This window comes from Chionomys nivalis, chromosome 8 (genome assembly GCF_950005125.1).
Source record: "Chionomys nivalis chromosome 8, mChiNiv1.1, whole genome shotgun sequence".
Taxonomy (NCBI): domain Eukaryota; kingdom Metazoa; phylum Chordata; class Mammalia; order Rodentia; family Cricetidae; genus Chionomys; species Chionomys nivalis.
The window spans coordinates 59,565,669-59,592,841 of record NC_080093.1 but is presented as its reverse complement, the minus strand read 5'-3'; the positions used below and the strand labels follow the sequence as shown (position 1 = coordinate 59,592,841).

The 27,173-nt window shown below is 46.1% G+C and overlaps 1 protein-coding gene across 1 annotated transcript in view; it reads right to left on the bottom strand.

Moving 5' to 3' along the window:
- C8H10orf143 (chromosome 8 C10orf143 homolog) overlaps positions 1-19,881 on the bottom strand; it is a 35,796-nt gene extending 15,915 nt beyond the window's left edge. Inside the window, exon 1 of the mRNA XM_057779408.1 lies at positions 19,697-19,881. Within this exon, the coding sequence (XP_057635391.1) occupies positions 19,697-19,765 (69 nt within the window). The 5' untranslated portion in view covers positions 19,766-19,881. The remainder of the gene's footprint in view (positions 1-19,696) is intronic.
- Between the last annotated feature and the right edge of the window lie 7,292 nt (positions 19,882-27,173).

Below are 27,173 nucleotides of genomic sequence, written 5' to 3'. Positions count from 1 at the left end.
TACCTCTAACCGCCCCCACCCCAGCTACCCAAAGACACATCTCTGGTACTGGAACGACTGCTGCCCACTCCTAGCTTCTCATGGGTCTGACGTGAAGGTACCAAGACATAAAAATGAGTGTGCATGCATGTCTACAGTATGACATGGAGGTAAGGAGACACACAGATGAGTGAGCATGTATGTCTACAGTATGACATGGAGGTAAGGAAACACAGATGAGTGAGCATGCATGTCTACAGTATGACATGGAGGCAGGAGACACACAGGTGAGTGTATGCATGGATGCGCCCCAGATGGTTTACAGCATCCAAGAGCAAGGAGCTCAATATTCACCGTGCCCAACACTACCATTTTGGTTTCTAAATGCTATTCAGGAAGGAGCAGAGAAAACACAAGAGAAGCCTAAATGTTTTTTTTATAAAAGTGTTATTTACACTTATTTACATTTATTTTTCTATTTTGAGGAGTGCAAATACCATGGCACACATGTGGAAGTCTGAGTGCAATTCACAGGAGCAGCCCTCTTTGTAGGCTCCTATAGTGATATTTTATCTGTGTTTTAATAAAGCTTGCCTGAAGATCGGAGTGCAGAGCTAAGCCACTAGAGCAGGGAGTAGTGGCACACACCTTTAATCCCAGGACTCAAGGCCACTCTGGGCTACAGGAGGTTGAATCTGTCTAAAAAGAGAAACAGAACTCACACAAAGGTGTTCCCAGCACTCAGGAGCCACAGACCTTTAATCCCAGCACTAGGGAGGTAGAGACAACTAGACGAGCTTCGTCAAAAGATGCTAGAACCTGTGGTGGGGGGGGAGGGGGTTCAATGAGTAGCACAATTAGGCTGGCTCAAATAATGACCCTCCCATCTCAGTCTCCTAGAACATTGGGAGTGCATGTGTGTGCCACCAGACCCAGCTGCAAAAGGGTTTTCTAATGAAAACCATCCCGGGAGCATGTTGCCAGTGGCATACATCCATGAGTCTAGAAACACTGACTTCACCCAAATTGTCTTCCGTAATTGCAAGCCATCAAATCCAAATTTTCCTTTCTGACCAACCTGAAATGGGCACAGCCCCTCCTGTTGGTCATCACCATCCTCTCAATGTTCCAAGGTTATCCTTGGATAATTCCAAGCAAGCATCTCTGCACTCTCTTGCTCTGGTCTGAGACTATTCCTTGGCGTCTTTCCACTCTGGATCACGTTCTAAATGGTCTGTGTTCCATTTAAAACAAACCCCACAAAATACTTTCACTACCATACAACCACGGAAGGAGAAGGAGCAGAGCCCACACGCTGTGGTTTGGCCATTATGTTTCTACAGAAGACACTGTCAGTGACTACACCACACAGCAGGCCCAAGCCAAGTGTGCCTTCTCCATGTTTCCACACAAAACAACTCCTACTGCTGGTCTTAAGTCTCATCGTCATTCTCTTCCTTTTTTAATTTAACTATAGGCTTTCTAACACATACTCATTAAATTCGATTTCCATTTTGTCTTCTACTTTTTATTTATTTTTGTGTATATGCACCTGGGAGTATCCATAAAGACATATGTACATGTCTGCGGAGGGCCAACTCTGGGTACTATTTCTCAGAAACACTCTTCACTTTATTTTTTTGAGATAGGGTCTCTCAATTGGCTTGGAGCTTATCCATTCGCCTAGCTTGAGGAAGCTCTGGGACTATCTCTGCATTCCCAACACTAGGACTACAAGCACATGCCACCACCCCCAGATTTTTCATGAGAGTTCCGGGAACTGAGATCAGTTCGTCACGTTTGCAAGGCAAGCGCTTTGCCATCTCCCACCTCCATGTCATAGTCTAACCTAACAAACTATTTTCAACTCTTACTCTGCTATGTCTATTTCCTCCAGGATTTTGCAAGCCTTCTGCATTGTTTGACAAAAGCTTTAAGAGGACAAGATCAAGGCCCGAATCTCTGGTTGTTTTGGGACCTGCTCAATTTTTACACCGAGAAAGATACACAGTGTGTGATGGCTGGAACGAGGATGTCCCCATAGATTCCGACATCTGAGTACTTGGTCCCCCGTTGGTGGTGCTGTCTGGAAAGGTAGGAGGTCTGGCCTTGCTGGGAGTATGTCACTGGGTTCAAGCTTTGAAAGTTTAAAGACTCAATCACTTCCTGTTCACCCTCTGCTTCATGCCCGCCACTCAAGATACAAGTTCTTTGCTTCCTGCTCTTGCCACTTGCTGCCATGCCTCTCTACCATGATGGACCCTATTCCTCTAGAACTATAAGCTAAAAAGCCCCTTCTTTTCCTTAAGTTTCTTTGGCCATGGTATGTAATCACAGCAACAGAAAGTTAATACACTGTGTCTTTAAGATCAGGTTGCTGGCAGCTCTCAGTACTCTGGGCTAGTGTGGGACCATTACTATTCCTCACGCTATCTGCATACACGTTTTCATTTCTATGTTAGTAGCATACTCAGCAGCAATAGCATGTCCCTTGGTCTTCTTTCAGTAACTGGACTTACTAGAAATGTGAACTAGAACTTAGATTTCACCAGCAAAAGTCAGGGTACAACAGCTTGTGTGTGGCAAAGCTTCAGCTACAGAAAGGCAGCAGACTTGTGAACCCCCACAGTGATGAGCCAACATTCTTTAGGTGACTCAGGTGGTGGTCCAGGTCCTTGATTCCTGGTGCAGGAGAAAAGGAAAAGCCTACTCTGATACCACGGTGGGCGGGTATCCTCTGGGGCGTGAGGCCATGATGTATGTGGCGACCCTCAGTCATCAGACTGGATTAAATGACTCTCTATTGTTTATGAACAACTCATCACAAGTGACACTGGTCCACAGGCTCGTGTGGCCAACAGTCCAGTTGCCAAAGCCTGCCTTGAGCCTTAGGACACCAGCTGCCGCTGGGGCACCAACGCTGGCCCTGCTAGAGCTGAGCACTTTATTCTCTCTGCTCCCTTCCGGAGAGATCTGTCAGCTTTCGTGAAGGCAGATGAAGATTTACCACCAAACTAAAAAGACACTTCACTATATAAACAAAATTAAAATCCCAAGTAGACACGAAGACCCCATTACTTAACAGTAATTGAAGCAGATCAAGTGAACAGCGGCCTCGTCGGAGCACGGCTGAATCTGGGGCTGAGCTGAGCAGACACTTCTTCAGACAAGGCACGAATTAAAATAAAAGTCATGATCCTGCTGCCTCAATGATGGGACAAAGTTGGGACAGGCCTCAGAATGTCCAGCTGCCCTCCCTGAGGAGGAAGGGTCACTTCTGTGTTGGTATGGATACTTCCTTTATTGGAAGTGATGGGCCCAAATGACCTTAATGAATGAAGAGTCCAGAGGGAGGAGGGGGTTAAGACTTAGCAATTTGCCAGAAATGAGATTCAAAAGCATAGCTTCTGTGCTGACAAGATGAGCCCTTTCAAAAACCAGATGGGACATGACCCTGGTACTCCTGGAAAGGCAACAGGAACTGAGGATCCAGGAGCCCGCACAGCGGCTCCTTTGTGGGGATGCTTCTGGATAACGGAGCACTTTTCAAAGTCCGCCTTCCTACTCTAAATGCTAGAAGAGTGGATTGAATGCAAAATGAGAGCAGTCCTTTGAACTATCCAATGGGAGAGCACTGCATAGTCTCTGTTGTCACACTCTTGACCATCACACCCCCCGCTGCAGCACTTACACTGCACGTGTTAGTGTGACTCAGCGAGAGTGACATAGGCGTAGTATAAACCAGAAAACCAAACCAGGCGTGGTGGTGCGCGTCTTCAATCCTGGGACCTCAGAGGCAGAGACAGAGGCAGAGGCAGAGACAGGTAGTCTCCTGTGAGTTCAAGGCTGGCTTGGTTTACACAGTAAGGTGCTGTCTCAAAAAAGAAATTGATTAAAATTAAAATTAAAAAATTAGAAAACCAGGAAGAGTCATTAGCGACCATTAATGCACTGATGCTAAGTCCACAAGAAAACATATTTTAAATAAAAATGAACACAAAAGAAATAACTTAATCTTCCAGGCATGGGGTATACACATGTATCCCAGCATTAGGGAGGGAAGGCAGGAAGATCCCAAGTCGAGACCAGCCTGGGCAACACAGTGACATATCATCAAAATAATAATGATAATAACACAGAATAGCAATAGTGGTCTGATCCTCCACTTTGAAAGTATTTTGAGCGGTTTTATTATCAGCCTTATCCTGGAGCCGATAAGCCCTCTGCATGTACACGCTGGTCACATCCTGCTACAGGAAGCATAGCGGATAGTTTCCCGAGCTTCGCTCCACTCTGTCTGCCATAATAGAGAAGTTTCCTTGTGCCACAGTTGGATGGCCATCAGTCTGCACAGGGAGCGGGACCTCCAGGAATGGAGATTAATAAGGCTCTACAGATTGCCATTTAGAGTGAAAGCATGGTTTCCATCGAGCAAAGACTCCTTCCTGATGACATTGTCATTTGGAAAATGACCTTGAACTCTTGAGAGATTTGCTTCCCACAGCACAATGAAATCTGGCTGAATATCAAGCAGAAAGGGGCCGGAAGTTAGGACTCTGACTCTCACTCTTGGTCTGAATCTTCCAAGGACATAAGCGGCTCTCATCAGAGGACCCTGACATCCTGATGCTGCAGCCTCATTCAGCCACGAGCATTATTCCACAGACTCTCAACTGAGTAGGCAAGATCTTCCAGTATTGCCCAGCTCAGTCCACTTGGCAAAGAGATGGTGAGTTCCATCAGTGAGCCAAGGGCAAAGTAACAGCTAAACCGATGCTAGAATAGATGTCACCTTGAGGAAGCGATGGACAAGAGTGCGAGGCAATGTATCCCTCCACTTCTAATAAAAAAGGAGTAGGGAGGCGACTGGAGAGATGGCTCAGCAATTAAGAGCACTTGCTGCTCTTCAGAGGACCCCTGCCAGCCACTCACAGCTGCAGCTTCAAGGGATCTAAAGCCTCTGGCCTCTGCAGGCACCTGCACATACCCGCATGTAGACACACACACACACCTACACATAATTAAAAATAATAAACATAAATCTTTTTTTCAAAAAAGGGGATAGGTAGATAAAGGAGGATCACCACAAGTTTGAGGCCAGCCTGGGCTACATAGGAAGACACCAACTCAAAACACCAAAAAACAGAAAAGAAGGACACAGGCTTTTCCTCAGCTGCCAAGATGCTCTATCCTTGCAGGATCTGAGATTATACTGTGGGGAGGCCCCCCTTTTATGACTAGCCTCCCCCCTGCCCCCGCCCCGCATGCCTGGCAGCCCATATCACACTGTCTCCAAGCTTGCCTGAACTATTCTGTCATTATTTGCATGGGTGATGAGGTGACCATCTCCAAGGACAACACTCATGTCCTCACTAAAGCGCTGTTACAAACTTGGACCTAATGGGCCTGGCCCAACAGCTGTGCGGCACTGGAGGGACATCCTGCAGTCTTGTCACTGCTGCCCAGCTGAAAGGAGGTCAGAAACGAATGAAGCGTCTGAGGGGTCAGGTGCAGCTCAGACCTCTCCTGCTGCACGTTCAATGAAAAGCCGGACTTGGGGGTGGCAGTAGGGAGGACAAATGTACTCAGTGGACTTGCTGATGATTAGATTTAGGCTTTTGTGAGTTTACCCAGGACACAAGAAGCCTAAGTCACATTTGGATTATGACATTAAAGATAAATTTTCCACAGTGTTAGAGATAGAACTCTATCACTGAACCACGTCTCTAGCCCAACTCTAAAGAACTTAAAGACAGCGAGTACGTACATCTACTGACAGCGAGCAGAACCCAATAACCACCCCCTGGACACCCACAAAATGGCATTTCACCTCTTCTCCACATCACAGAGGAAGGTAAGGAGTTCACTTGAGTCTTGGAATGAGAAACATGAAGCACAAAGGTCTTGGCTGATTTGCCCGATGCCTGTGATTGACAGATAGAGGCTTTCACTGTCCTTTCCAACTAGCTGCAGACAGAGCTAAAAAATTCAACTGATAGGGGCTGGAGAGATGGCTCAGGTGTTAAGAGCATTGCCTGCTCTTCCAAAGGTCCTGAGTTCAATTCCCAGCAACCACATGGTAGCTCACAACCATCTGTAATGGGGGTCTGGTGCCCTCTTCTGGCCTGCAGGCACACACGCAGACAGAATATTGTATACATAATAAATAAATATATAAAAAAAGAATTCAACTGATGGAACTCAAAAACGAAACAATGTGTGGAAGAGATGGCAAAGCCTAATAGAACCTTAGCATACAATTATCCCTATCAAGAGAATACACCATCGGTATAAGGATAAACATGCAGATGGATGGAAGGATATTAAAAGCTGAGAAATAAGCCATCATGTCTATTACATTACATTCAAACCATTACAGTCAAGTATGGTTTGACAACGTTGTCTGCAGGAGACCCACCCCCACAACAGCAACGGCTTCCTCGAACCCTGGATTAGTTACAAACCACACCCAAACACCTGTTTTCACAGAGAGATCCTTTATTAAGTGGGAAGAAAAGTTAAAGTGGCTGCTTCCTGACTTGGGCAGAAGACCAGCAGCAAATAACTTTGCAGCTGTAAGTTTTAAGAGGAGAAGAAGGGGACGTCTGTGTTAGAATGTTAGAGGTGGTGGGAGAGGAGATAGAGGACCAGGGAGTAGAAGGGGACACAGGTATTTGTCCTGGAGGGACAAAGGACAGTCCCTAGACAGAGAGGAGACAAACTTGGCCCATAGGCATAGGGGACTTAGAAAGGTAAAATGGGAAGCCCTATGCTAGGATGAGGTGTTTAATTTTTATTGGGCATGTTAATTAGGTGAGCCAAAGGGGGCTTTTGATTGCTGGACTTTAATACTTTTTTTAAAATATTTATTTATTTATTTATTTATTTATTTATTTATTTATTTAGTATACAATGTTCTGTCTGTGTGTGTGCCTGCAGGTCAGAAGAGGGCACCAGACCTCATTACAGATGGTTGTGAGCCACCATGTGGTTGCTGGGAATTGAACTCAGGACCTTTGGAAGAGCAGGCAATGCTCTTAACCGCTGAGCCAGCTCTCCAGCCTCCTAATACTTTGATAGCTAGACCTTGATAGTTAGACCTTGGCGGTCAGCCTCAGGGAAAGGAAGGTGGAATAAGGGAACAGACCTTGGTGGTTGGCCAGCTTTAGGAATGTAATCTCATAGCTTTCAGCACGGCAGAGGGAAGGTGGGAAAAGGGCAAGGCCTGCCACAGCCACCTGCTCTAATGAGCTAGTGTCCCTTCACTGCGGAGGCAGACACAGTCTTTAGGGGAAAAGGGTGCTCTGAAGATTCCCTTTCAAATGTAAAAAGATAGACTGAGGACCTGTTACTTGTCATATAAACCAACCCAATACAGATCAGATAAGAATGACTAGTAAAGCCAGGTATGCAGCAGGAACTGGTAATCCTAGCAACTAAAAGGCTGAAGCAGGAAGACCTTGAGTTCAGTGCCAGCCTGGGACAGACTTTACATCAATCAATCAATCACACAAACAAACAAACAAACAAACAAACTGGGTCTTCACAGGTGGCTCAGAGGTTAAGAGCACTTGGGGCTCTAATAGAGTACTGGGGTATGGAGTCTTAAATAAGAATGGTCCCTGTCAGCTCATCTATTTGAAGGCTGAGTCATCAGGAAGTAGCACTATTAGAAGGTGTGTACTTGTCGGGGTAGGTGTGGCCTTACTAGAGGAAGTGCCACTGGGGGTGAGTTTTGAGGTTTCGAGGCCCTACACCAGGCCCAGCAGCTCCCTCTCTCCTTGTGACCTGATGATCAGGATACAGACTGCTCAGCTACTTCTCCAGTACTATGCCTGCCTCCATGCTACTCCAATGCTTCTCACCATGATGATAACTGACTTAACCTCTGAAACTGTAAGCCAGCCCCAATTAAATGTTTTGTTTTGTTTTTATAAGAGTTGTTGTGGTCATGGTGTCTCTTCACAGCAACAGAACATGGACACCAGGTTTGATTCGCAGCACCCACATGGAGGCTCACAATCGAAGGAACCAGGACCAATGGTTTCTGTCCAGGAGCCAGTTTGCTAAGACCATTGCCCCACATTACCCCACTATCCTATGTTGACTCAGATTGGGCTTCAACCAGACCCTCAGGAAGTACATCCAGTCTGTCTGGTAGCCCATCAGAGTCCCGCCCGGCAGGAACTGCTCTTGCTACTTCCAATCAGACAGACCCCTGACACAACAGCCAGACAGCTGACACCACATCCACATTTGCCAACCAGATGTCATGAGCCAACCATAAAGTGATTCCTGTACCAGTAAGGGTCTATACCCAATCACTTCAAAGTACACTTCAGTCGCACTTCCCTTAAGCAGGCTTAAAAGGGATCACTCTACTTTCCCCTGTAGTGGACACCATTTTGGGTGGACCCCAACATGCTAGTTTTTCTGTCCTGAGAATAAAGCTGCTCTCTGCAATTGCTTTTCAGGTGCCTTCTGGTCATTTGGAGTGACCTAAGGACCCTATTGCCACTATCTGTAACTCCAGTTCTGGGGATCCAATGTCCTCTTCTGTCTTCTGACCTCAGCAGATACCAGGCATGTTCAGGGTACACAGACATACATGCAAAAAGGTTGGAGGGAGGCAGGGGCAGCAGACCAGAGTCCTGACAGAGATTAGACCATAATTTCACTTCACTAGAATGGGACAGAGCTGAGCAAGCAGGTCTCATGAAAACCACAATTTATGAGTGACCATCAACAAGCACCCCAACAAGCCCTTCTGCTTAATCAGCAAATTTCAGCAAGCACCCCCAAAAGCCCTCTGCTAGCTCGGCAGATGTCCCCCCCCCCCCGACTTCTGCAGGCTAACAATAGCTTTCCCTACCCTGCCGCTGGAAGGTCCCTAACCACCAGGACCTTCCACCAATCAGCCCCCATACTAATCTTTCCACCACCAATCAACCCCAGGTTACTCCCTCCTCTCTGGAATTCCCCTAACTCTGCTTAAAAGAAGCTTGTGACCTTCTTTGGGGGTTGCTCTTTTGCCACCCCAATGCTAAAATCAATAAAACACTCTTGCTATTGCATACATGGTTGTTGGTCTTCTTTGAGGGCTTTTCTCAGATCCTAACACACGCAGGCAAAACACTGCTAAATAGAAAATAAAAATAAATCCTTTTTTAAAGTTAACTTAATAATATGTAAATTAAGCTTTTTCTTTAATGAACAAAAGACTTAAATAGGCTATTTACAAAAAAAAAAGGATCTGAGGACACAATATCAAATCTCTCTAAATTCTCATTCTTACACTCCTACATCAGCGCAGCTCTCAGATCTCAGCAGAGAAATGTCTGCACAGCAGATGCTGGGTAACATGGAAACTCACAGCTGGTTGAAGTTCAGCCACAGATGGGGCATGCCTGCCCACCAAGGCTAAATTTAGGGTCACTGTGGGAAAAGGGCAGAAAGATTATCAGAGCCAAGGGTCCAGGAAGACCAGAGTGAGACAGAGCCTTCTGGACACGACAGGGCCACTGTACTCAAGAGCTCACAGCGGCTGTTGGTGCCCGCACCCCAGCCAGCCAGTCAACAGTTTAGCATGGCATAAGAAGGGGTTCATGAATCCCTAGCCCTACCTGAGGACACTTGATGGTTTCTGGGAGTGTAAGAGTCAGGTTATCAGGGGCTGCACACTTACAGAAAACTGACACCACATTCATCCAACAACATGGTCTTGAGCACTCTAAGAGAACTCAGAAGAAGCAAGGTGCAGTCCAGATAAGGAAACAGATCACACAACTATGATAGCTTTCTGCTTGGGTTTGGTTTCCCCGAGACATAGTATTACTCTGCAGCTCAGGCTGGCCTTGAACTCATAGTGATCCTTCTGCCTCAGCCTCCCAACTGCTGGAATCACGGGTTGCTTTTTCTCTTTTTTCATTGGTGTGCATGAATTGTACAAAATACTGCATTTTGTTATGACACACCTGAATTCTAGTTTTTCCTAAATAAATGATGCTTTGGAAACACCAGCGATCTGATATTCTTCTAAGCCTCCTTCACTTCTTTGCAGTTAAACACGTGTGCTCTCCAAGTCAGACAGACCAGGCGGTGTTTCCAGAACACCTACTGTGTACCTCTTCCTGGTGCTGAGCACCTGATAACCAAAGAAGTCAACCCACAGTCCTTCCAGGGTGGCTGCTGAGTATGGCAGTCAGGCAGGAAGTCCCCAGCCGGGCAAAATGTCTTCCTAGGGACTGTCAGCTCCCCTCCACTTTTCCGTGCATCTCTAATTAAAAAAAAAAAAAATCTGGCCCAGCTGGAAAGGACTGATACTCTGTGTAGCTGTAGGCTAACACTTAGGTCAGGGTCACAACCAAAGGCGAACTGCTGGCCGGTTCCTTTCACCAAGGAGGAGCAGGACCAAACACAACTAAACCAAGTCAGGCACTGCACTCAGCTCAGCAGATTCTAAGAGAAAAAAAACGTGGGGGCGATGGCTTGGTAGCTTGTTTCTTGAGGAGTGGGCTAGAATGACTGAGGAAGGAAATCTTAATAACCACCAAAGGGCAAAGCGAAGGGTTTTGTTGGAGGGCCCTGCCTCATCAACGGGCGCTCATTAGGGTTCCACTGGGGACCGCACTCAGCAGACGAGCTATCAAATCTGCATCTAACGGAGTGAAACGGGCAGATTCAGCTCTCCATCTTCGTACTTTTAAGTTAGACCCCTTAGGGTTTCTGGGATGGTGTTAAAGCCATCAATACGTTTAAGTGGTTTTGCTGACAAGGACTACTGGCTTTATTGGATGATTTCCCAAGTGCTAGCATAGGTAGGTCTTGAAGTTACCCACCGATAGAACAGAGGGATAAAAAACCAGTTCCACCCTCTTACCCACCTACCCACCCACCCACCCTCTCCAGTTTTTTAAACCGGTTCATAACAGTAAGAATTGATAAACGCGGCAGACTGACGCTTTCTGGTTTGTTCACATCAAAGCCTGTGAACCTGCAGCAAAAGTACTCCAGATTGGAACTCAAAATTACCTGTCCTCTCAACATCCTCGAGTCTGTTATCTCTGGACCAAGAGCCTGGCCTGCCTGAGGGTGTCCATGAAAGCAATGGCTGGTCTGCCTGGACACAACACATCACACTGCTGCCTTTGCCCACAGAATTCACAGAGGGGAGACCACAGCAAGGGTACAGGGTCACTAAGGCTGACTTGGCCAGACTAGGGAGTCAAGTCAGGCCTCGGGGGTTTTGGGTTGGCTGTGAAGCAGCTGCTGCTGAACTTTTTTTTTCTAAGATAATCTTTAAAATATTCTCAGTCAAAACAAGGTAGAAAACACTTAAGATTGGCTAGTCTTAACTCCGTGCTTTTAGCAGAAGAGGTGACTTTTTCGATCTACACTACATTTGGGCACCCCTGACAACAGAGCCAGTCAGAATGCTACAGACTCAGGGCACAGGTGGGCTGGGCTTCAGGTTCAGGTAAGGAACAAGGCAGACAGATGTCTCAATGGTGGTCTTGGTGATCAGATGGTGACGAAAGTTCCAGATGTGCTGTTGCCAGCAGCATGCAGCCCAACAACTCACAACAGGGTCCCTGGCCCCAGCATCCCTTGTATCTGTTCCTTCAGCCTCCACGGGTGCACACAGCCGGGTGCACACAGCCAGGTGCACACAGCCATGTGCACCTATGCTTTATCTTTCATCTTTGCACTTCAGTCTCCATATTGGCTTCTTCATCCACCTGGACCCCATGGCTCAAGGGTTTGAAGAAGCAAGCTCTGCGGCTGAAAGCTCTTAGTGTTTTTACATTTATTTATTTATGTTATTTCGTGTGTGTGTGTGTGTGTGTGTGTGTGTGTGTTGTACCACTTGCTTGCCTGGTGGTCACTGGGGCCAGGAGAGGGCATCATAGACTATGGAACTGGAGGTACAGGCAGTTATGAGCTGACATGTGGATGCTGGGAATCTTCTGGAACAACAGTCAATGTTCTTAACCACTGTACCATCTCTCGGCAGCCCAGCTCAAACTTTTAAAAAGTCCTTCAAACTCAACTTTACTGGGTACCTCTGTGTTGTGTAGTCATTTCCTGTGAATTGAAAACATATCCTCCTGGATGGAAGCTCATTTTAGAAAGCTAAGAAAATAGGAAGCTCAATTTTGTAGGACTCGGTAAGCTCAGAAAGTTACAAGATGCACGAGGTCCCTCCCCGAGTTTACACAAGCAGCAAACAATTGCTAGGGACATGGGACTCTGTGGGCGGCCTGCTTGCCTTTCAGGGAGTTACGGGGATGCAGGTCTCACAAGTCACCATCACGCTGGGGTGAGCTTTTCTGAGGCAGATGTCACCATGCTTCTTGTCCTTTTCAGTGTTCTGTTGCTGTGAATAGACACCATGACCATGGCCACTCTTATAAAAGAAAGTATTTAACTTGGGGCTTGCTTACAGTTTCAGAGGTTTAGTCCAGTTGCTAAGAGCTACATAGTGATTCACAGAGAGAGAGAGAGAGATTTGGCTTGGCATGGGCTTTTGAAACCTCAAAGCACATCAAGACACACTTCCTCCAATGAGGTCACACCTCCTAATCCTTCTAATCCATTCAAATAGTGCCACTCCCTGGTAACTAAGCATTTGGATATATGAGCCTATGGGGGCCATTCTTATTCAAACCACCACACCTCTAATTGACAATATATGACTAATAAAAAATTACTAGGTATAATGGTTTGTATACTAAGTGTCCCCCAGAGTTTCATGAACTGAAGGCTTGATCCCAATGCAGCAATGTTCCAAGGTGGGGTCGCAGAAGTGACGGGTGTTTACCACTTTGGCGGCAGAGGGACCTGGGAGAATGGAGCCCATAAATGAGGGGAACTAAAGTCTCATACAGCAGGCAACTTTCCTCGGAGTATCAGACAATGTATACTCTGAAGGCTAAGAAGAGTCAAGTGAGTAATGTTCGTGAGAATTCAAGCTGTATAAAACCACAAAGAAAAGCCACACATGGCAAAAGCGTATTTCTCCACAGAGGCATGTAAAGGAGAACAGCAGCAAGCAATAACGAGTCGTCTGAAGGAAACACATTCCCACCCGCTACACCTGGGAGGAGCGGGAAGACACACGCCAAGAACAATTCCGTGTTTTGAAGAAACTGAAGTCACGGGCTGCAGAGAAGGCTCAACAGTTAAGAGCACTGACTGGCTGCTCTTCTAGAAGCACTGGGTTCAATTCCCAGGACCCATATGGCAGGCAGCTCACAACTGTCTGTAAGTCCTGCTCCAGGGGATCTAACACCTTCACACAGACATATTCAGACAAAACACCAGTGTACATAACATACAAATAAACAAATCTGTAAAAAGTCACAAGACTCTCGCTTTGTTTTCTCACGAGCACTCAGAATTCTCTTCACGTGACTCGGTTCTTGGATCGTGTTCTGATAGATGGGCAGCGAGGGTGTTAACCTCACTAATGGAATCATAACCTCATTGCCTAATAAGAGGCATGGTGTACCTTTTAAAGCATATACCTCGTCCTTAATCCCGTCCTCTCTATCCATCCACCTTTCTTCTCTCTCTGCCGGCGGTGCTGTGGGGTGAGAAGCCTCACTCCCCAACATGATATTCTGCTCGTCCATAGGCTCACAGTACTGGGCCAAAACAAACGCTTGTAATTTGAAAATTAGAAGAGAACACTCCAAGGGTTCCTATAACTGCACAAGCTCAAAATGTTAGACATAGGATATGTGTGTGTGCAGGCTCCAAATTAAAGGTTACAATTGCTGAGATGAAAACCGCACTAGATACGATTAGTAGCAAATTAGACACTTTCAAAGAAAAGGCTGTTCAGCTTAAAAACAACCAGAGAAGTTATCGGAAACTGAAACAAAAGATATCTTTCACTGGGTCTAGAATTCTAAATAAATAGAATTCTATCATTGATAAAACGCTACTGCTCCGGCAGGACTATTTCCAATGTGAAGTCACAGCACTCTGTTTCTGTCTCTGGCTGCAGGAGCACACACCAGATGTGAGCCTGTTCTACCTTGACTGGAGGTTCGTGAGTTTGAGCTTATTTTTGTTCCCTCAAAGTTCTTGACAACAGGTGTGGCTACTACAAATGAGAGAGTCTGACGTAGGGTATGGTTAATTAGTATTTTGAGTATAGAGGTGGATTTGCTCCAGATCGGAGAATTCAAGTCTATTCCTTATATCATGTTAATGAACTCTGTTGCCTCCCTTTTGGAGTGAAGTCTATAAGCGTGTGGAAGAATAAATGAGGTGAATTCAGTATTCACCGAATGTCCCTCCCAATGCTGTTCTGTTTCTGTCTCTTATTTCTCTTATATCTCCGTTCCTTTTGCTTAATAATTCTAATCCTCATGCGCCTACCCTGGAATGTACGAGTTTTGTCAAAGTTGGTTTTCGACATCTGGCTACTTTTACATTTTTCTATCAGAACCCATGAGCAATTTTCTCATTAGCTGTTTCTGCCATAGTTTTCTCCATGATATTGTACTTGGAATTACTGAGATTCTTTGGTGTCTGGGGTTACCAATGCCATCAAATTTGAGACACCTAGCTATATCTAGTGGTATGGGTCTGTAATCCTAGTTACTTGGAAAACTAAAGCAGGAGCATCGCAAGTTCAAAGTCTGCCTTGGCTAACGAACAAGTCAGATTTAATTTATTTTATGTGGATGAGTGGTCTGCTTGCATATATGTATGTGTGCCTGGTGCCGGCAGAAGTCAGAAGAGGGTGTTGCATCTCCTGGAACTGGAGTTATAGATGGTTGTGAACCACCACATGGGAATCAAACCAGGGTCCTCTGGAAAAGCTAATGAACAAATTAAAGGTCAGTGTAGGTAAAGTAGTGAGATCCTGTCTCAAAAAGAAAGCTAAGGATGTAGCTTAGCAACAGAACTCTTGTCTATCGCATGTGAGACCCTGTATATGATCCCTAGCGTCATAACACACACACAAACACACACACACACACAGACAGAGAGAGAGAGAGAGAGAGAGAGAGAGAGAGAGAGAGAGAGAGAGAGAGAAATACTTTGATAAACAATAGTAGAAAATAATTATCACCAGCAGACCTGGCGTCCTCTAAAATTCCTAAAGTAACCTAGGGATACAACTCAGTGGTAGAGTTCTTGCCTAATATGTACAATGCCTTGGGTTATATTTCCTAAAACTGAAAAAAAATTAAGAAGAAATATTAAAAGGAGCTACAGGCATAGGATATTTCTGCTCAGTATTAGGGCACCAAGGATGCACAAATCTCTGGGTCCAATCACCAACACACAAATGCAAAGCAACCCCTTGACCCTCAACATTCCAGAAGGTTAAAAGAAGAATCAAACTACAATGGAACTCCGTGTGTAAATCTATGTTCTCTTGGTTCTTGCTATGGAAACACCTTTAAAGCATAATGGTTTAAACAGAAGTCTATGGAATGACACCTTCAACAAGCAGATCTCCTTTGACCCGGACAGCTCAGCAGGGTAAATAAGTAAGCAGTCTGAGTAAGGCTTGCGTGAGTGAAACAGTAACAGCGCAGTGCAGAATGGTGGTTTCAGAGTCAGTCGCTCAGAGTAGATGTAGGACTGCAACAGAGAACAGACTCGAGAGGAAAGACAAGGGAGTTCCTTCACTATGAAGTGGTTGGCTATAGCCTGACAAAGTTACATACTAGATCAGGAGCAAACAGCAAAGTCGAAACTAAGTAACCAATGAGGGAAATAGCACACAATCAAAAAATATAGATCCCATTAAACCTAACAAGGAGGAAAACAGGAAAGATGAGCAATGAGTGGCTAAACAGAAAACAAGCAGTAAGCCCCAAGCCTTTAATCCCAGCACTGCAGAAGCAGAAGCAGCATTAGAAATCTAAGGTCATCCAGGGCTGCATCCCGAATCGAAGGTCAGCCTAAGGTATATGAGATTCTACCTCAAAAAGCAAACAACAAAAATCCCTTGAGAGGCAAAGCCAGGGAGATCACTTTAAGTTTGAGGTCAAGCTGGTCTCCATAGTGAATTCCAGGCCAACCAGGGCTATGTGGTAAGATCTTGCCTCCAAAAAAGGTGAAGGGTTTTAATTGTATCAATAGTCATGGGACAAGATTTCCACAGTCAGATCCAATTAGGGTTTAAAAAAAAAAGACTCAATTATGGTATGCAAGAAACTCACTTCAACCAGTTGTTACAACACATACCTTTAATCCCAGCACTTGGGCTGAAGAAGTGGGTGGATCACTGTAAATAAGCCAGGCTGGACTATGAAGTGAGTTCCAGGACAGCCAGGGCTATGCAGAAGGTTCCTCTCTCTCAAAAACAAAACAAAAAACAACAACAACAACAAAAAAAAAACCAGCAGAGCATACAACCACATTTGAGGTCATGAATTTAGAGTAAGCCATTTTCATAAATTTGAGAGGATCCAAGTCATAGTGGAATTAAATTGGAACCACAGATTCAAAGCCAACTTGTATCAAACTAAAATTTTACACAAGGGTGCTATGGGATAATGCTCTTGTACATTATAAAGATTTGTCACTCATATTGGTTTAATAAAACACTGATAGGTCAGTAGCCAGGGAGGCAGTATAGGTGAGGCAACCAGACTAGGAGAGTCAGTCACCAGCCAGATGCAGAGGAAGCAAAATGAGACTGCCTTACAGAGAAAAGGTACCCAGCCACATGGCTAAACATAGACAAGAATTATAGGTGAATTTAAGTCTTAAGAGCTAGTTAGTAATAAGCCTGAGCATAGGTCAAACAGTTTATAATTAATATAAGCCTCTCTGTGTTTATTTGGGACTGAACGGCTGTTGAACTGGCAGAACAAAACTTCTGTCTACACAGCAGGGTGTAGAGAAGAATGACCTAGGGGTGTTACTCAGTGGTAGAACACCTGCCTAACACACCAAGGCTCTGGGGTCAATCCTCAGCACAGCAGAACTCTGGCTGACCTGTCTGAAGGAATTAAAAGGCAGATCCTAAAATTAAATATGGGAACGAGGGACCCAGAAGAGTGGACATAACCTACAAAAAGCACAAACTTTGAGAATTGCTTTACAGATCTCAACACTGACTTTAAGTATCTCTGCAAAGCACAACTTTAATGTCAAAAGAAATAAGAAATGGTTTATTCTGAGTGACTCCGGAACAAAGGCTCTGAATGATGCGTCCCATTGTGGAAGCAGAGACAGTCGTGATAACCTAAGGCATTTACTGGGCACACTGGTGCATCAGGTAGCAGGCATATTATAACCTAGGAAATAAGTCTATCGTATAGCCTTCTTTCTTTGGGCTTGTGAAAGTGAAGAGTCTCCTAAATTAATACATTCCAAAGGCTTTAGTCTAATAGCCGCAAGAATGGGTGATATAGAAGAGGATGATGAACATCTGTAAGTGACTAGAGACAGCTGGAGAATCTTGGTTCTCAACCTATAAGACCTGCAACACTGCAACTTTCCATAGTCACAGAAGTTCAATCTGTAGAACCTTTAGCATGGGTGGGTGTGGCCTTTTCAGGGACCTCCCATTCACACCACAGTACTTACTGTACTGTGCGAGCACAAAGGTGAATATACGGACCAACTGAAAGTCCAGGAAAACCCTCCCATTTAAAAAGGAACTGATTTCCACCCGGGCTGCAAAGGTGATTACTGGGAAGAAAAGAAGCTGTTCTACAAAGGGAGCTGAGAACTTAGTACTTACAAAATAACCCAGTCATTTTAAACCTGCTCTGTGCTGTGCTGTTGGACATGGAACACAGATCCAAACACAGAAGTTGAAACTAACTTTCTTATAAGAAAATACAAAGGTTCAGATAGGAAGTATGACCTCATTGCATTTTGATATATATTTCCCGAGCAGAGATGAGCTATCTCCATATACTTCCTGGCCGTTTGTCTGTCGTTTCTGGAGAATGATTACCACATCTTCTGCCCAAACCTGGGTCCTCCGCAAGAGCAGCAGCAAATGCTCTTAACCACTGATCTATCTCTCCAGGCCCCTTCTTCACACATTCTTACAGAAGTTCCTTATCAGATTCACGGTTACAGAAATCCTCTCCCACTCTGATTGACCCCTTAGTGCATACTAAGCCCTTGCTTTACCACTGAGCCACCCCACCCCTACCCTAGCCATTCTTGCTTCACTGTAGAAACAAAACAAACAAACCTCGAAGCTGCCTGCAGGTGGGAATGGTGGCTGTGTCTATAAACCCAGCACTGGGGAGACAAAGGAAGAAGCAATGAGAGTACAAAACCAGCCTGGGCTACAAAGAAAGTTCCAGACCACCGAGGAATACATAGAAAGGCCTTGTCTCAAAACAAAACCACAAGTAAAAGTAACACTGCTGTGCTAACTGGAAAGACATATCAATATGCACAAGCCTACAGCACGGGGGGGGGGGGGAGTGGCAGGAAGAAAAATAAAATGCTGGAGCCAGTTTTAAGGGTGCATGCCTGTAATACCAGCTCTGGGAGGAGGCAGCAGGATAGGAAGGCAAGGTCATTGGGGCTGCATAAAAGTCCAGCACTGGAGGCCAGCCTGAACTGGAGAAGGCTCTGTCTCAGAACAATAGAGGCAATAACTGAAGGTGAGAACTGAGGAAGAATTGCTCAGTTGCGTGGAGAAGCAGAAGCGAGCACAATTCCGCTAAGAGATTGCCTTCTTCAAACTTCTGTTCCACAATGAGGCGCAAGGCGAAGCCATAAGCTTACTTAACACATTGAGTGAGTTGATTTTTTGTTTTGTTTTCGTTTTGTTCGGACTTGGGTTTTTATTTATTTATTTATTTATTTATTTGGTTGTAATTCAATTTGTGCAGGTCCCTAGTGAGATCTCTCACTAGGTAGAGGTGATGCAATAGGCTGGGCTCCTGAGCAGTTTGTGACACAGAGGCCTTCACCTACCCTCCACTGTTTACTTTCCCCTTGCCCTCTCCCAAGGTTTGGGGGTGGAGTTAGACGCCTGCGACAGACTGACTCTGAGCACCTGGGCTTTCACACTGATCCTCCATTAACAGACATGGCAGAAATGGAGATATTCTGAGAAATGCAACTCTTAATCTGACTATCAGATTATTCAAACAACGGACCCCAAAGAAATGAGTATTTCCCTAAGAATCTCATGCTGGGAGAAGGAAAGAGACCCAGACCAAGGGAGAAGGTGTCTCAGGGATAGAGATTTCACACAGTTCTAACCTGTCAGACTACCTCACAAGACGACAATGATGAACCAATGTTGGCCGGGCCACACTTTTGACACGGACTGCTTAGATATTTTTGGCGCTCTAGTTCACCTTTACTCTCACTTGAGAATTCCAAAGTCAAATTTGGCTTGGTTCCCTGGATCCCTTTGTCTCTCTTCCAATGCAGCTGCAATAAATAATTTTCTGCTTTCTAGTTTTAACTTGGCTCTTTCAATTTGCTTATTGAGAATGGTGGCTAGATCGGACTTATGGCACAGGTTGTGACTCATAAATTCCATAACACGGTATTACGGTTTGGCCAAGGAGCACACGACTAGGCATCTGTGCGCAAGCGCAGTTGGAGGGGCGGGACAGTCTTCTGCCTGGCCCCGCCCCCGGCCCCGCCTCGGGCTTCCGCCGCCCAGCCAGCCCGCGTTCGGAAAGGCCACGCCTTAGCCGCCCGCGCGCCAGATTGGGCGCCGCCTCCCTCGGCTCGCGCCCCGCCCGGAGCTTACCGCGTCCCCTGCGGCCGGCAGCTCCTCGATCCTTCGTCGTCTCCATCGGCCCGGCGCCAAGCTGTCCATGCGGTTTTGCGTGCCGCCTCTCAGGCCACCCGGAGGCGGGACCACCTTACCACGTGCCTGAAGAAGCCAATGAGGAGATGCGGGGCGTAGCCTGCGGGACACAGATTGTGCCCCACCGATGGCTGCAGGCAGGAGTAGCCGAAACCCGAGTCGCCTACGTCCCTAAGTACGGGGACTCTTTCACCCGCCACAGGTTGACGCCTGGCTCTCACTGGCTTGTATTCGGTTCACAGAGTCAATTCCAAAGGTCGTTTGTTCAGTATCTACAACTTTTGCAACCCTTGTTCCGCGGGATGCGCGCCCGCCTTTTCTCCCTTGTGATTGGTTACTGAGTCTTTATAGATGGAGCCTCAGACCAATCGGCATGGCTAAAGCTACGCTGGGCGGTGCCCCGAGAGTTGAGGTCCGAAAGCTGCAAGGTTAGTTTTGCTCCGTGATGCGAGAAAACGGGAATTTTCGTCTCGACCTTGCGGGCAGCGCCCTGTAGTTTTTTTCTGACTTGTCGTGAGCAGGCCCGGGGAGCAGGAACGGCCACAGGCATCGGGGTTGGGGTGCGGCTCCAAGCCCCGGCTATGCGGAAGACTTCACACAGACTTCTTGAAGACTAGGCCAGGGTTCCTGCAGCACCTTGTCCAGCCTCTTCCTCCCTCTGGGCTCCACCACAAAGTTCTGAACTGTTCTGTAAAGGTTCCCAGCCCCCTGTGCTTTATTGACGAATGAAAATAGGGTCAGTACTTTGGCAGTGATTGGTTAGCAGTGAGCACGTGAGCTAGTTTGAATCAGTGAGAAGTAGAGAAGGTTGATTGAAGCAGAGTTCTAGGAGATAGGATGTGGGGTGCCTTTTCCCAGTTCTTGTTCAGTGTTAGTTTCAGGGAGTGGTGACAGCATTCACATCACCAGGAGGACCGCTAGTGGCAATGTTTGTGCAAAGTGGGTTTTAACAACACGTTTTCTGAGCTGCGTCGCCCCTGGCTATACTCCACACTTCTCTTTTGAGGCACTCTGACTTTACTACAGGAAATCATTATGAGTGCATGAAGCTTTCCTTAGGTTGCTGTTGCAGGATCTCCAGGTGGCTCCTTTACCTCTGTTCCTTGTAAGAGACAACAATAGGTACTGATAGGGGACTGGGAGATGTTTACCCATTTTAACAAACTTTGCAGGCTGGGCGTGGTGGCTTGTGCCTCTAATCCCAGCACTAGGGAGGCAGAGCCAGGTGGATCTCTGTGAGTTCAAGGCCAGCCTGGTCTATGTAGAGAGTTCCAGGATAGCCAGGGCTGCACGGAAAGACCTCAAAAATAAAATAAAATAAAATAAAAATAAAAAAGTTAAAATAATAATAAAGCCAAGCCCTCACTAGATCTGATGTCACTCCTCAGTGTTCCTAGCCGGACACTGACACTGCTTATGCACAATCTTGTGTCACACGTCCTTCCCACCAGCTGTGGTTTAGGAATTCAGAATCTTGAATTTCTTAAAGAGGCTGGGCAATGTTTCTCTGGTGTTGGAGTTCTTGCCTACTGTAGTAATCAGCATTCTCTAAAGGAACAGAATAGTTAGAAGGGAATTTTAAAGGGGAGAAAGGGAGGCAGAGGACTGGGAGTTCAAAGGTCATCATCCCAGTGAGTTGGAGGCTCATCTGAACTACTAGAAACTGTCTCAACAACAAAACACAGGGCTGGGCTTGTGGTGTACACCTTTAACCCCAGCATTTGGGGTGCAGAGACAGGCAGATCTCTTCTTCTGCATAGGGAATTCCAGCCAGCCAGAATTATTACATAGAAAGACACAATTTCGAAAAACAGAACAAAATTCATGGGCTGGAGAGATGACTTATTGGTTAAGAGTATCATGCAGAGTGCATGAGTTCAGTTCCCAGCACCTATGTCAGCTGACTCACAACTCCTATAACTCCAGCTCCTGGGGATCCAGTGTCTTGGGCCAGCACTCACATACACACCCCCTCAAAAAATGTAGAGTTAAGAACAATAAAAATAAACCTTTATATTTAAAAGGAAGAAAGCAGCAACAACGAGAGAATGCCAAATTGTTTAAGATTCCCTTTCTCTTTTTTATTTTTTATTTATTCTTTGTGTCTTTCACATCATGCCTCCCAATTCCACCCATCTCCCTCCCCATCTCAAAATAAAACAAAATAAAATTTTAAGAGAAAAAGAGGAGGGGGAGGAAGAAGGGGGAAATCTTGTCATGGAAGCTACAGTATGACACAGTGAGTCACACAGTAAGCATCTTTTTCCATATATTTTTACTGGGCCCTCACTGGGACTCTTCCTGGACATTCCACTGCTGCCCTGTGTTGTAGAGATCTTGCAGCCCTGGGTCCACAGGACTGACTCCATCTCCAGCCCCCACCCCTGTGCTCCAGAAGGTCACGGATGGGGTGGATGTTGGAGTCTGCCAACACATAACCCTGGTTCTGGGTCTGAGTGCTTGCAGGGTTGGTCAGCACACCAGCTCCCCCCTGTCTTTGCTACCAGGGTGGTATCTCCAGGACTGCCCTGACTAGTTAACCCCTTGCATCAGTGAGCAAGAGGTGGAGTTTGTTCTCCAGTTTTTACATCCTCTGGGTTGGTTCTCCCACACCACACCTTAAGGGTCAGCTCTACTATGTTACCCAGGTAGGGTGTTGGGGCTACTCTCCCAAGTGCTGCAGCTTATGAGTGGCAAGGCCTCAGGTGTTGATGGGAGGGAGGGCATCTCTCCCGTACCCATTTCTTCACAAGACAGCGGAGCAGTGGGAGGAGCACTCCCATGCTCACAGCTTCTGGAACTGACTCCCCACACCTCCACCAACAGGGTTAACTCTCTTGAACTGCCCAGGTGAGGTACAGGGCCTGCTCTCCCAAGTGTTACAGATGGTGGCGGGGAGAGCAAGAACAGCTTTCCCAATCTTGTGACCTCAGGACCAGTTTGCCCACCTGTCTCAGGTGTTGATGCGGGTGGGGGACGGCAGACATCTCTCCCCAGCCCATGCTGCCTCAAGACTCAAGATCCCTTTCTTATAGGAGTGTGAATGAAATCTCATCAGCTCAGAGCAATCTGACTCCCTGCTGACCTCTCAGAGGGTCAGGTCTTACAAATAAGTGACGTAAGTGTCTCGGGTCCTGGACTCTTTTAGGAACAGCTCCATTTTGAGCCTGCTTTCTTTTCTTTACAAGATGCTTGCCAGGTATTGGTGGCAAACACCTTTAATCCCAGCACTTGGGAGGCAGAGACAGGTGGATCTCTGTGAGTTTGAGGTCAGCCTGGTATACAGAGCGAGGACAGGCTCCAAAGCTACAGAGAAACCCTGTCTTGAAAAACCAAAAGAAAAAAAAATGCTTGAGCCAACTCTGAAACCATATCCCCCTCCATACTCCATACACTAGCTACAACAGCGGGTTTATGTAGAAAGGCTGGAGATGTTGCTCGGCGATTGCACAGGTTTGGTCCCCAGTGCTGTTAAAAAGAAAAGAAGATGGACTTCAGCTCAGATAGTTACAAAACACTGGTCATCTTAGAACTGAGTGCGAGACGTGTATTAGAGCTCTCCTATTACTTAGTTAAACTCTCTCTTAAACTTTTGTGTTTGGTGTTGGTGTAGGCTCCAGAGCTACAGAGAAACCCTGTCTCAAAAAAAAAAAAAACAAAATAACAAAAAACAAAACTTGCTCCCACTGCCACCCACATTTCTACTGTCTTTGTAAGTTAAGTTAGTGCGTGTGCTTGGCTTGGAACAGGGCCTCACTGTGGAGTCCTAGCTGGCCTCAAACTCACAGTGATCCTCCTGTTCTCTACCTCGTTAAGTCTAGAAATTAGTTGTACACCATCATGCCAGGCTCTCTGTAAGTCTGACCAGACTTGGTACCTGACATAGTGGAGTCAAGAGTATCTGGATCTTTGTAGTGGCTCCTCTGGGTACGAATGCCTTTGAGATCATCCGCGCTGTAATGTGTGTTGACACTCCCTCCTTCCTGAGGCAGAACCACACTGCAGGTCAATTACACGGCGTGTATGCTTTCATCCATTACTGGGTACCTGGCTTGCTTCCATGTTTTCTTTTTTTCCATTTTGTGGGAAAATGCCACTAGAAACATGGGTGCCCCCTGCTTCAGTTACCTGATGTATAGTTCTAGAAAAAAAAACAAAAACTGCTGACTCATGAGTAACTGATCTTTCTTTCTTTTGGAAAGACAATTTTTGGTTGTGGCTACAGTGTTTTCTGTTCCCACCAACCACGCATGAAAGTTTCCATTTCTTCATTTGTCATCTAACACTTGGCACTCTTGCAGGCAGCCACCCTAAAGGTTGTAATGCTAGATCCAAATGGTTTTCCTTTCATTCCCTAATAACTAACGAAGCTGATCATCTCATGTGCTTACTGGATATCTTCTTTGGAAAAATATCTATCCATCCAAGGTCTTTGTTTTCATTTAAATTTCTATGTCTGAATGTTTGCAAATGTATTTATTATTATTATTATTATTATTATTATTATTATTATTATTATATGTGTATGAATTGGGTGAGTGTCCCCACAAATGTGTGGAAGTCAGAGGACTACTTTCAGTATTCGCTTCTCTACTTCTTCTTCTTCTTTTTTTTTTTTTTTTTTTTTTTGGTTTTTCGAGACAGGGTTTCACTGTGGCTTTGGAGCCTGTTCTGGAACTAGCTCTGTAGACCAGGCTGGTCTCGAACTCACAGAGATTAAAGGCGTGTGCCACCACCGCCCGACCTCGCTTCTCTACTTCTGCCATGGCTGCTGGGAATCCAGTTCAGGTCAGCAGTCTTAGACAGCAACTACTTTCACCCACTGAGACATCTTGCTGGTGTGTGTGTGTGTGTGTGTGTGAGCACACACGTGTGAAAACTCTTGGATACAGCTCTCTTGCAGAGTTACCCCAAACTCCAATGACTTTTTTTTTTTTTTTCGAGCCAGGGTTTGGAGCCTGTCCTGGAAAAAGCTCTGTAGACCAGGCTGGTCTCGAACTCACAGAGATCCGCCTGCCTCTGCCTCCCGAGTGCTGGGATTAAAGGCGTGCGCCACCATCGCCCGGCTCCAATGACTTTTTTGGAAAAAGGGTTGCCACCTCGGCCCTTCCTACTGCGAGGCGAAAGTTAACATGTTTATTGTCTACTAGCATGGAGTCTGACTTGCGGTGGGCATTTAACAATGTTCTCACCCTTTCTCCTCTCTCAGTTCTTCTTTGGTGTTCAGTATAAAGTTATTTTACCTTGGAGCTTCCAGTTTCTAGAGATATGACAGTGACACCATATTTCCTGAGAATGTCTCCCTTCTCTACTCCGCACCTGATCTTCTCAATCATTTTTTACATTTTTAATTGAATGTCCCTTCCTCAGAGGAGCTGTCTATGTCTGACTACCTGACCTAAAGCAGCCACCCTGGTCCTCTGAGTGGCCCCATCTCAGCTCTCTGATACTGGTCATCGTGCAGTAGTTTTCCTATTTAATGATTGAGGGTCCTGGGTCCTTAATCCCCACTCTCCAGACTGATTGTTTCCCATTGGCCAGGGCCAGGTACCCAGTAGGCACTCAGGAAGGAGCTCTCCCAAATGAATGCTTTGTTACTCATTTTGGATCTTTAACTTACTATGTTTGCACGTGACACTTCAGGACTGTTTAGATTTAAACAACAGCAAACAAGCAAACAAACAAACAAACAAAAAAAAAAAACCAAAACATGCACCCCTGTAATTTTAGCACTAGAAAGTGGAGGGGGGAGGGAGAAATCAGCAATCCAAGGTCATTGTCTGCTATGCAGTGAATCTGAGACCAGACTGTGTCTCTAAAAGAAAGGAAGAAGAGGTGGGAAGGGGAAAAGGAAGGAGCTGAGGCACAGAGGTGTGATGCCCAGGCCTGCAGAAGGATCAAGTAACACATCAGATTGTAAACTATACCCTTTCCTACTTCCTGCTGTTCTGTGGGCTTCCAGGCTGAGGTGAGCCTCTTTACTGAGCTGCAGGTCCTAGCTGTGGTCCCAGAGCAGGAATGACTTCTCCACTGGGAATTTTCCTCTCTGCCCTGCTCCCTGTTCCTCCCTCACAACCAGGAGCCCCTGCATGCCGGCTCCACTTCACTCTGTGGGTTTTATCTTTTGGCCCGCTCTTTGTATCATATGCATCCATGTGGCTCAGATACTGCTAGAATATTAAGTGAGAAGACATGGCATTGCCTGAGCTGGTCTTTATTACTGCATCTTATAGGCACACGTTCTGTCAAAAGTTGCCAAATGGACTGGTTGGGATGCACTCTGGTGGCCTCACACTTTGGATTCCGTTCCAGCCTAGTCTATGGTTCTTTTCTCCCAGTGCAAAATCTTTCCATCCCAGAGGGTTAGATCTGAAGCTGTGCTTCTAAATCAGCCATATTCTTGTGCTGAGGAAGGGCACGGCTTTCTTCCTGTACCATTTTAGGTTACCCCCCCCCCCAGACAGCATCTCACAAGGCAGCCTAGCTTGAATTTAGGTAATCCTCCTGCCTCAATCTCTAAAGAGCTAGACCTCTTCCTGTGAGCCTTCTGTCTTGTCTTTTGTTTCAGTTTGTCTCCCTATTGCTGTGATAAAACAACATGACCAAAATCAACTTAGGGGAGGATAGGGTTTTTTTTTTTTCTTTCAGCTTACACTCCCACCTCCACAGCAGGTTCTCAAGGCAAAACCCTGGAGGCAGCAACTGAAGCAGAGACTATGGAGGAATACTGCTTACTGGCTTGCTCCTTTGGCTTCCTCAGCCTGCTTTGCTGTCCAAGTCAGGACCACCTGCCCAGTGGTGGCATTGCTCACAGTGTGCTGGGTCCTCCCACATCAATTCTTAATCAAGAAAATGCCCCCTCATCTGATAGAGGCAATTCCTCGGCTGAGAGTCTCCCTTCCCAGATGATTCTAGCTTGTGTCAAGTTGACAAACCACTATCCAGCACAGCTTTGAAGCTATTTTCACTTCTGGCAAGACTCCATACAATGTTTGCTCGCGCTCCTCATGACCCAGGAACACTTCATCACAGCCAGACCTCAGAAAAACCAACAGCCCACGGCGTTTCCGTGCTCTTGAAGACCTTGGCGAGTTAGCGCATTCCCTAAAATATTTCCTGATTTTGTAAATGTGCTTGGCAAGGTGACCCCCAAACCGTTCAAATTTAACGTCTGGAAAACTCTATGACCTGTGCAAACTGGAGATGCATGGGCGCGTATAAGGTGTGTGAGGTGTGCTATGTCTGCTCCACAGCCTCACAGTAGACACTCACTACACACAGGAAGCGAGCCTTCCGCGGCTTGTCACCGCATGTTTTCTCCACGGGTGCTGTCAAAAAGCAAGACTCTCAATCAGTCATTAAATGTGTCTTCCAAAATCGATAGCTTATTTTGAGTGGACCGCATTAATTATATCTC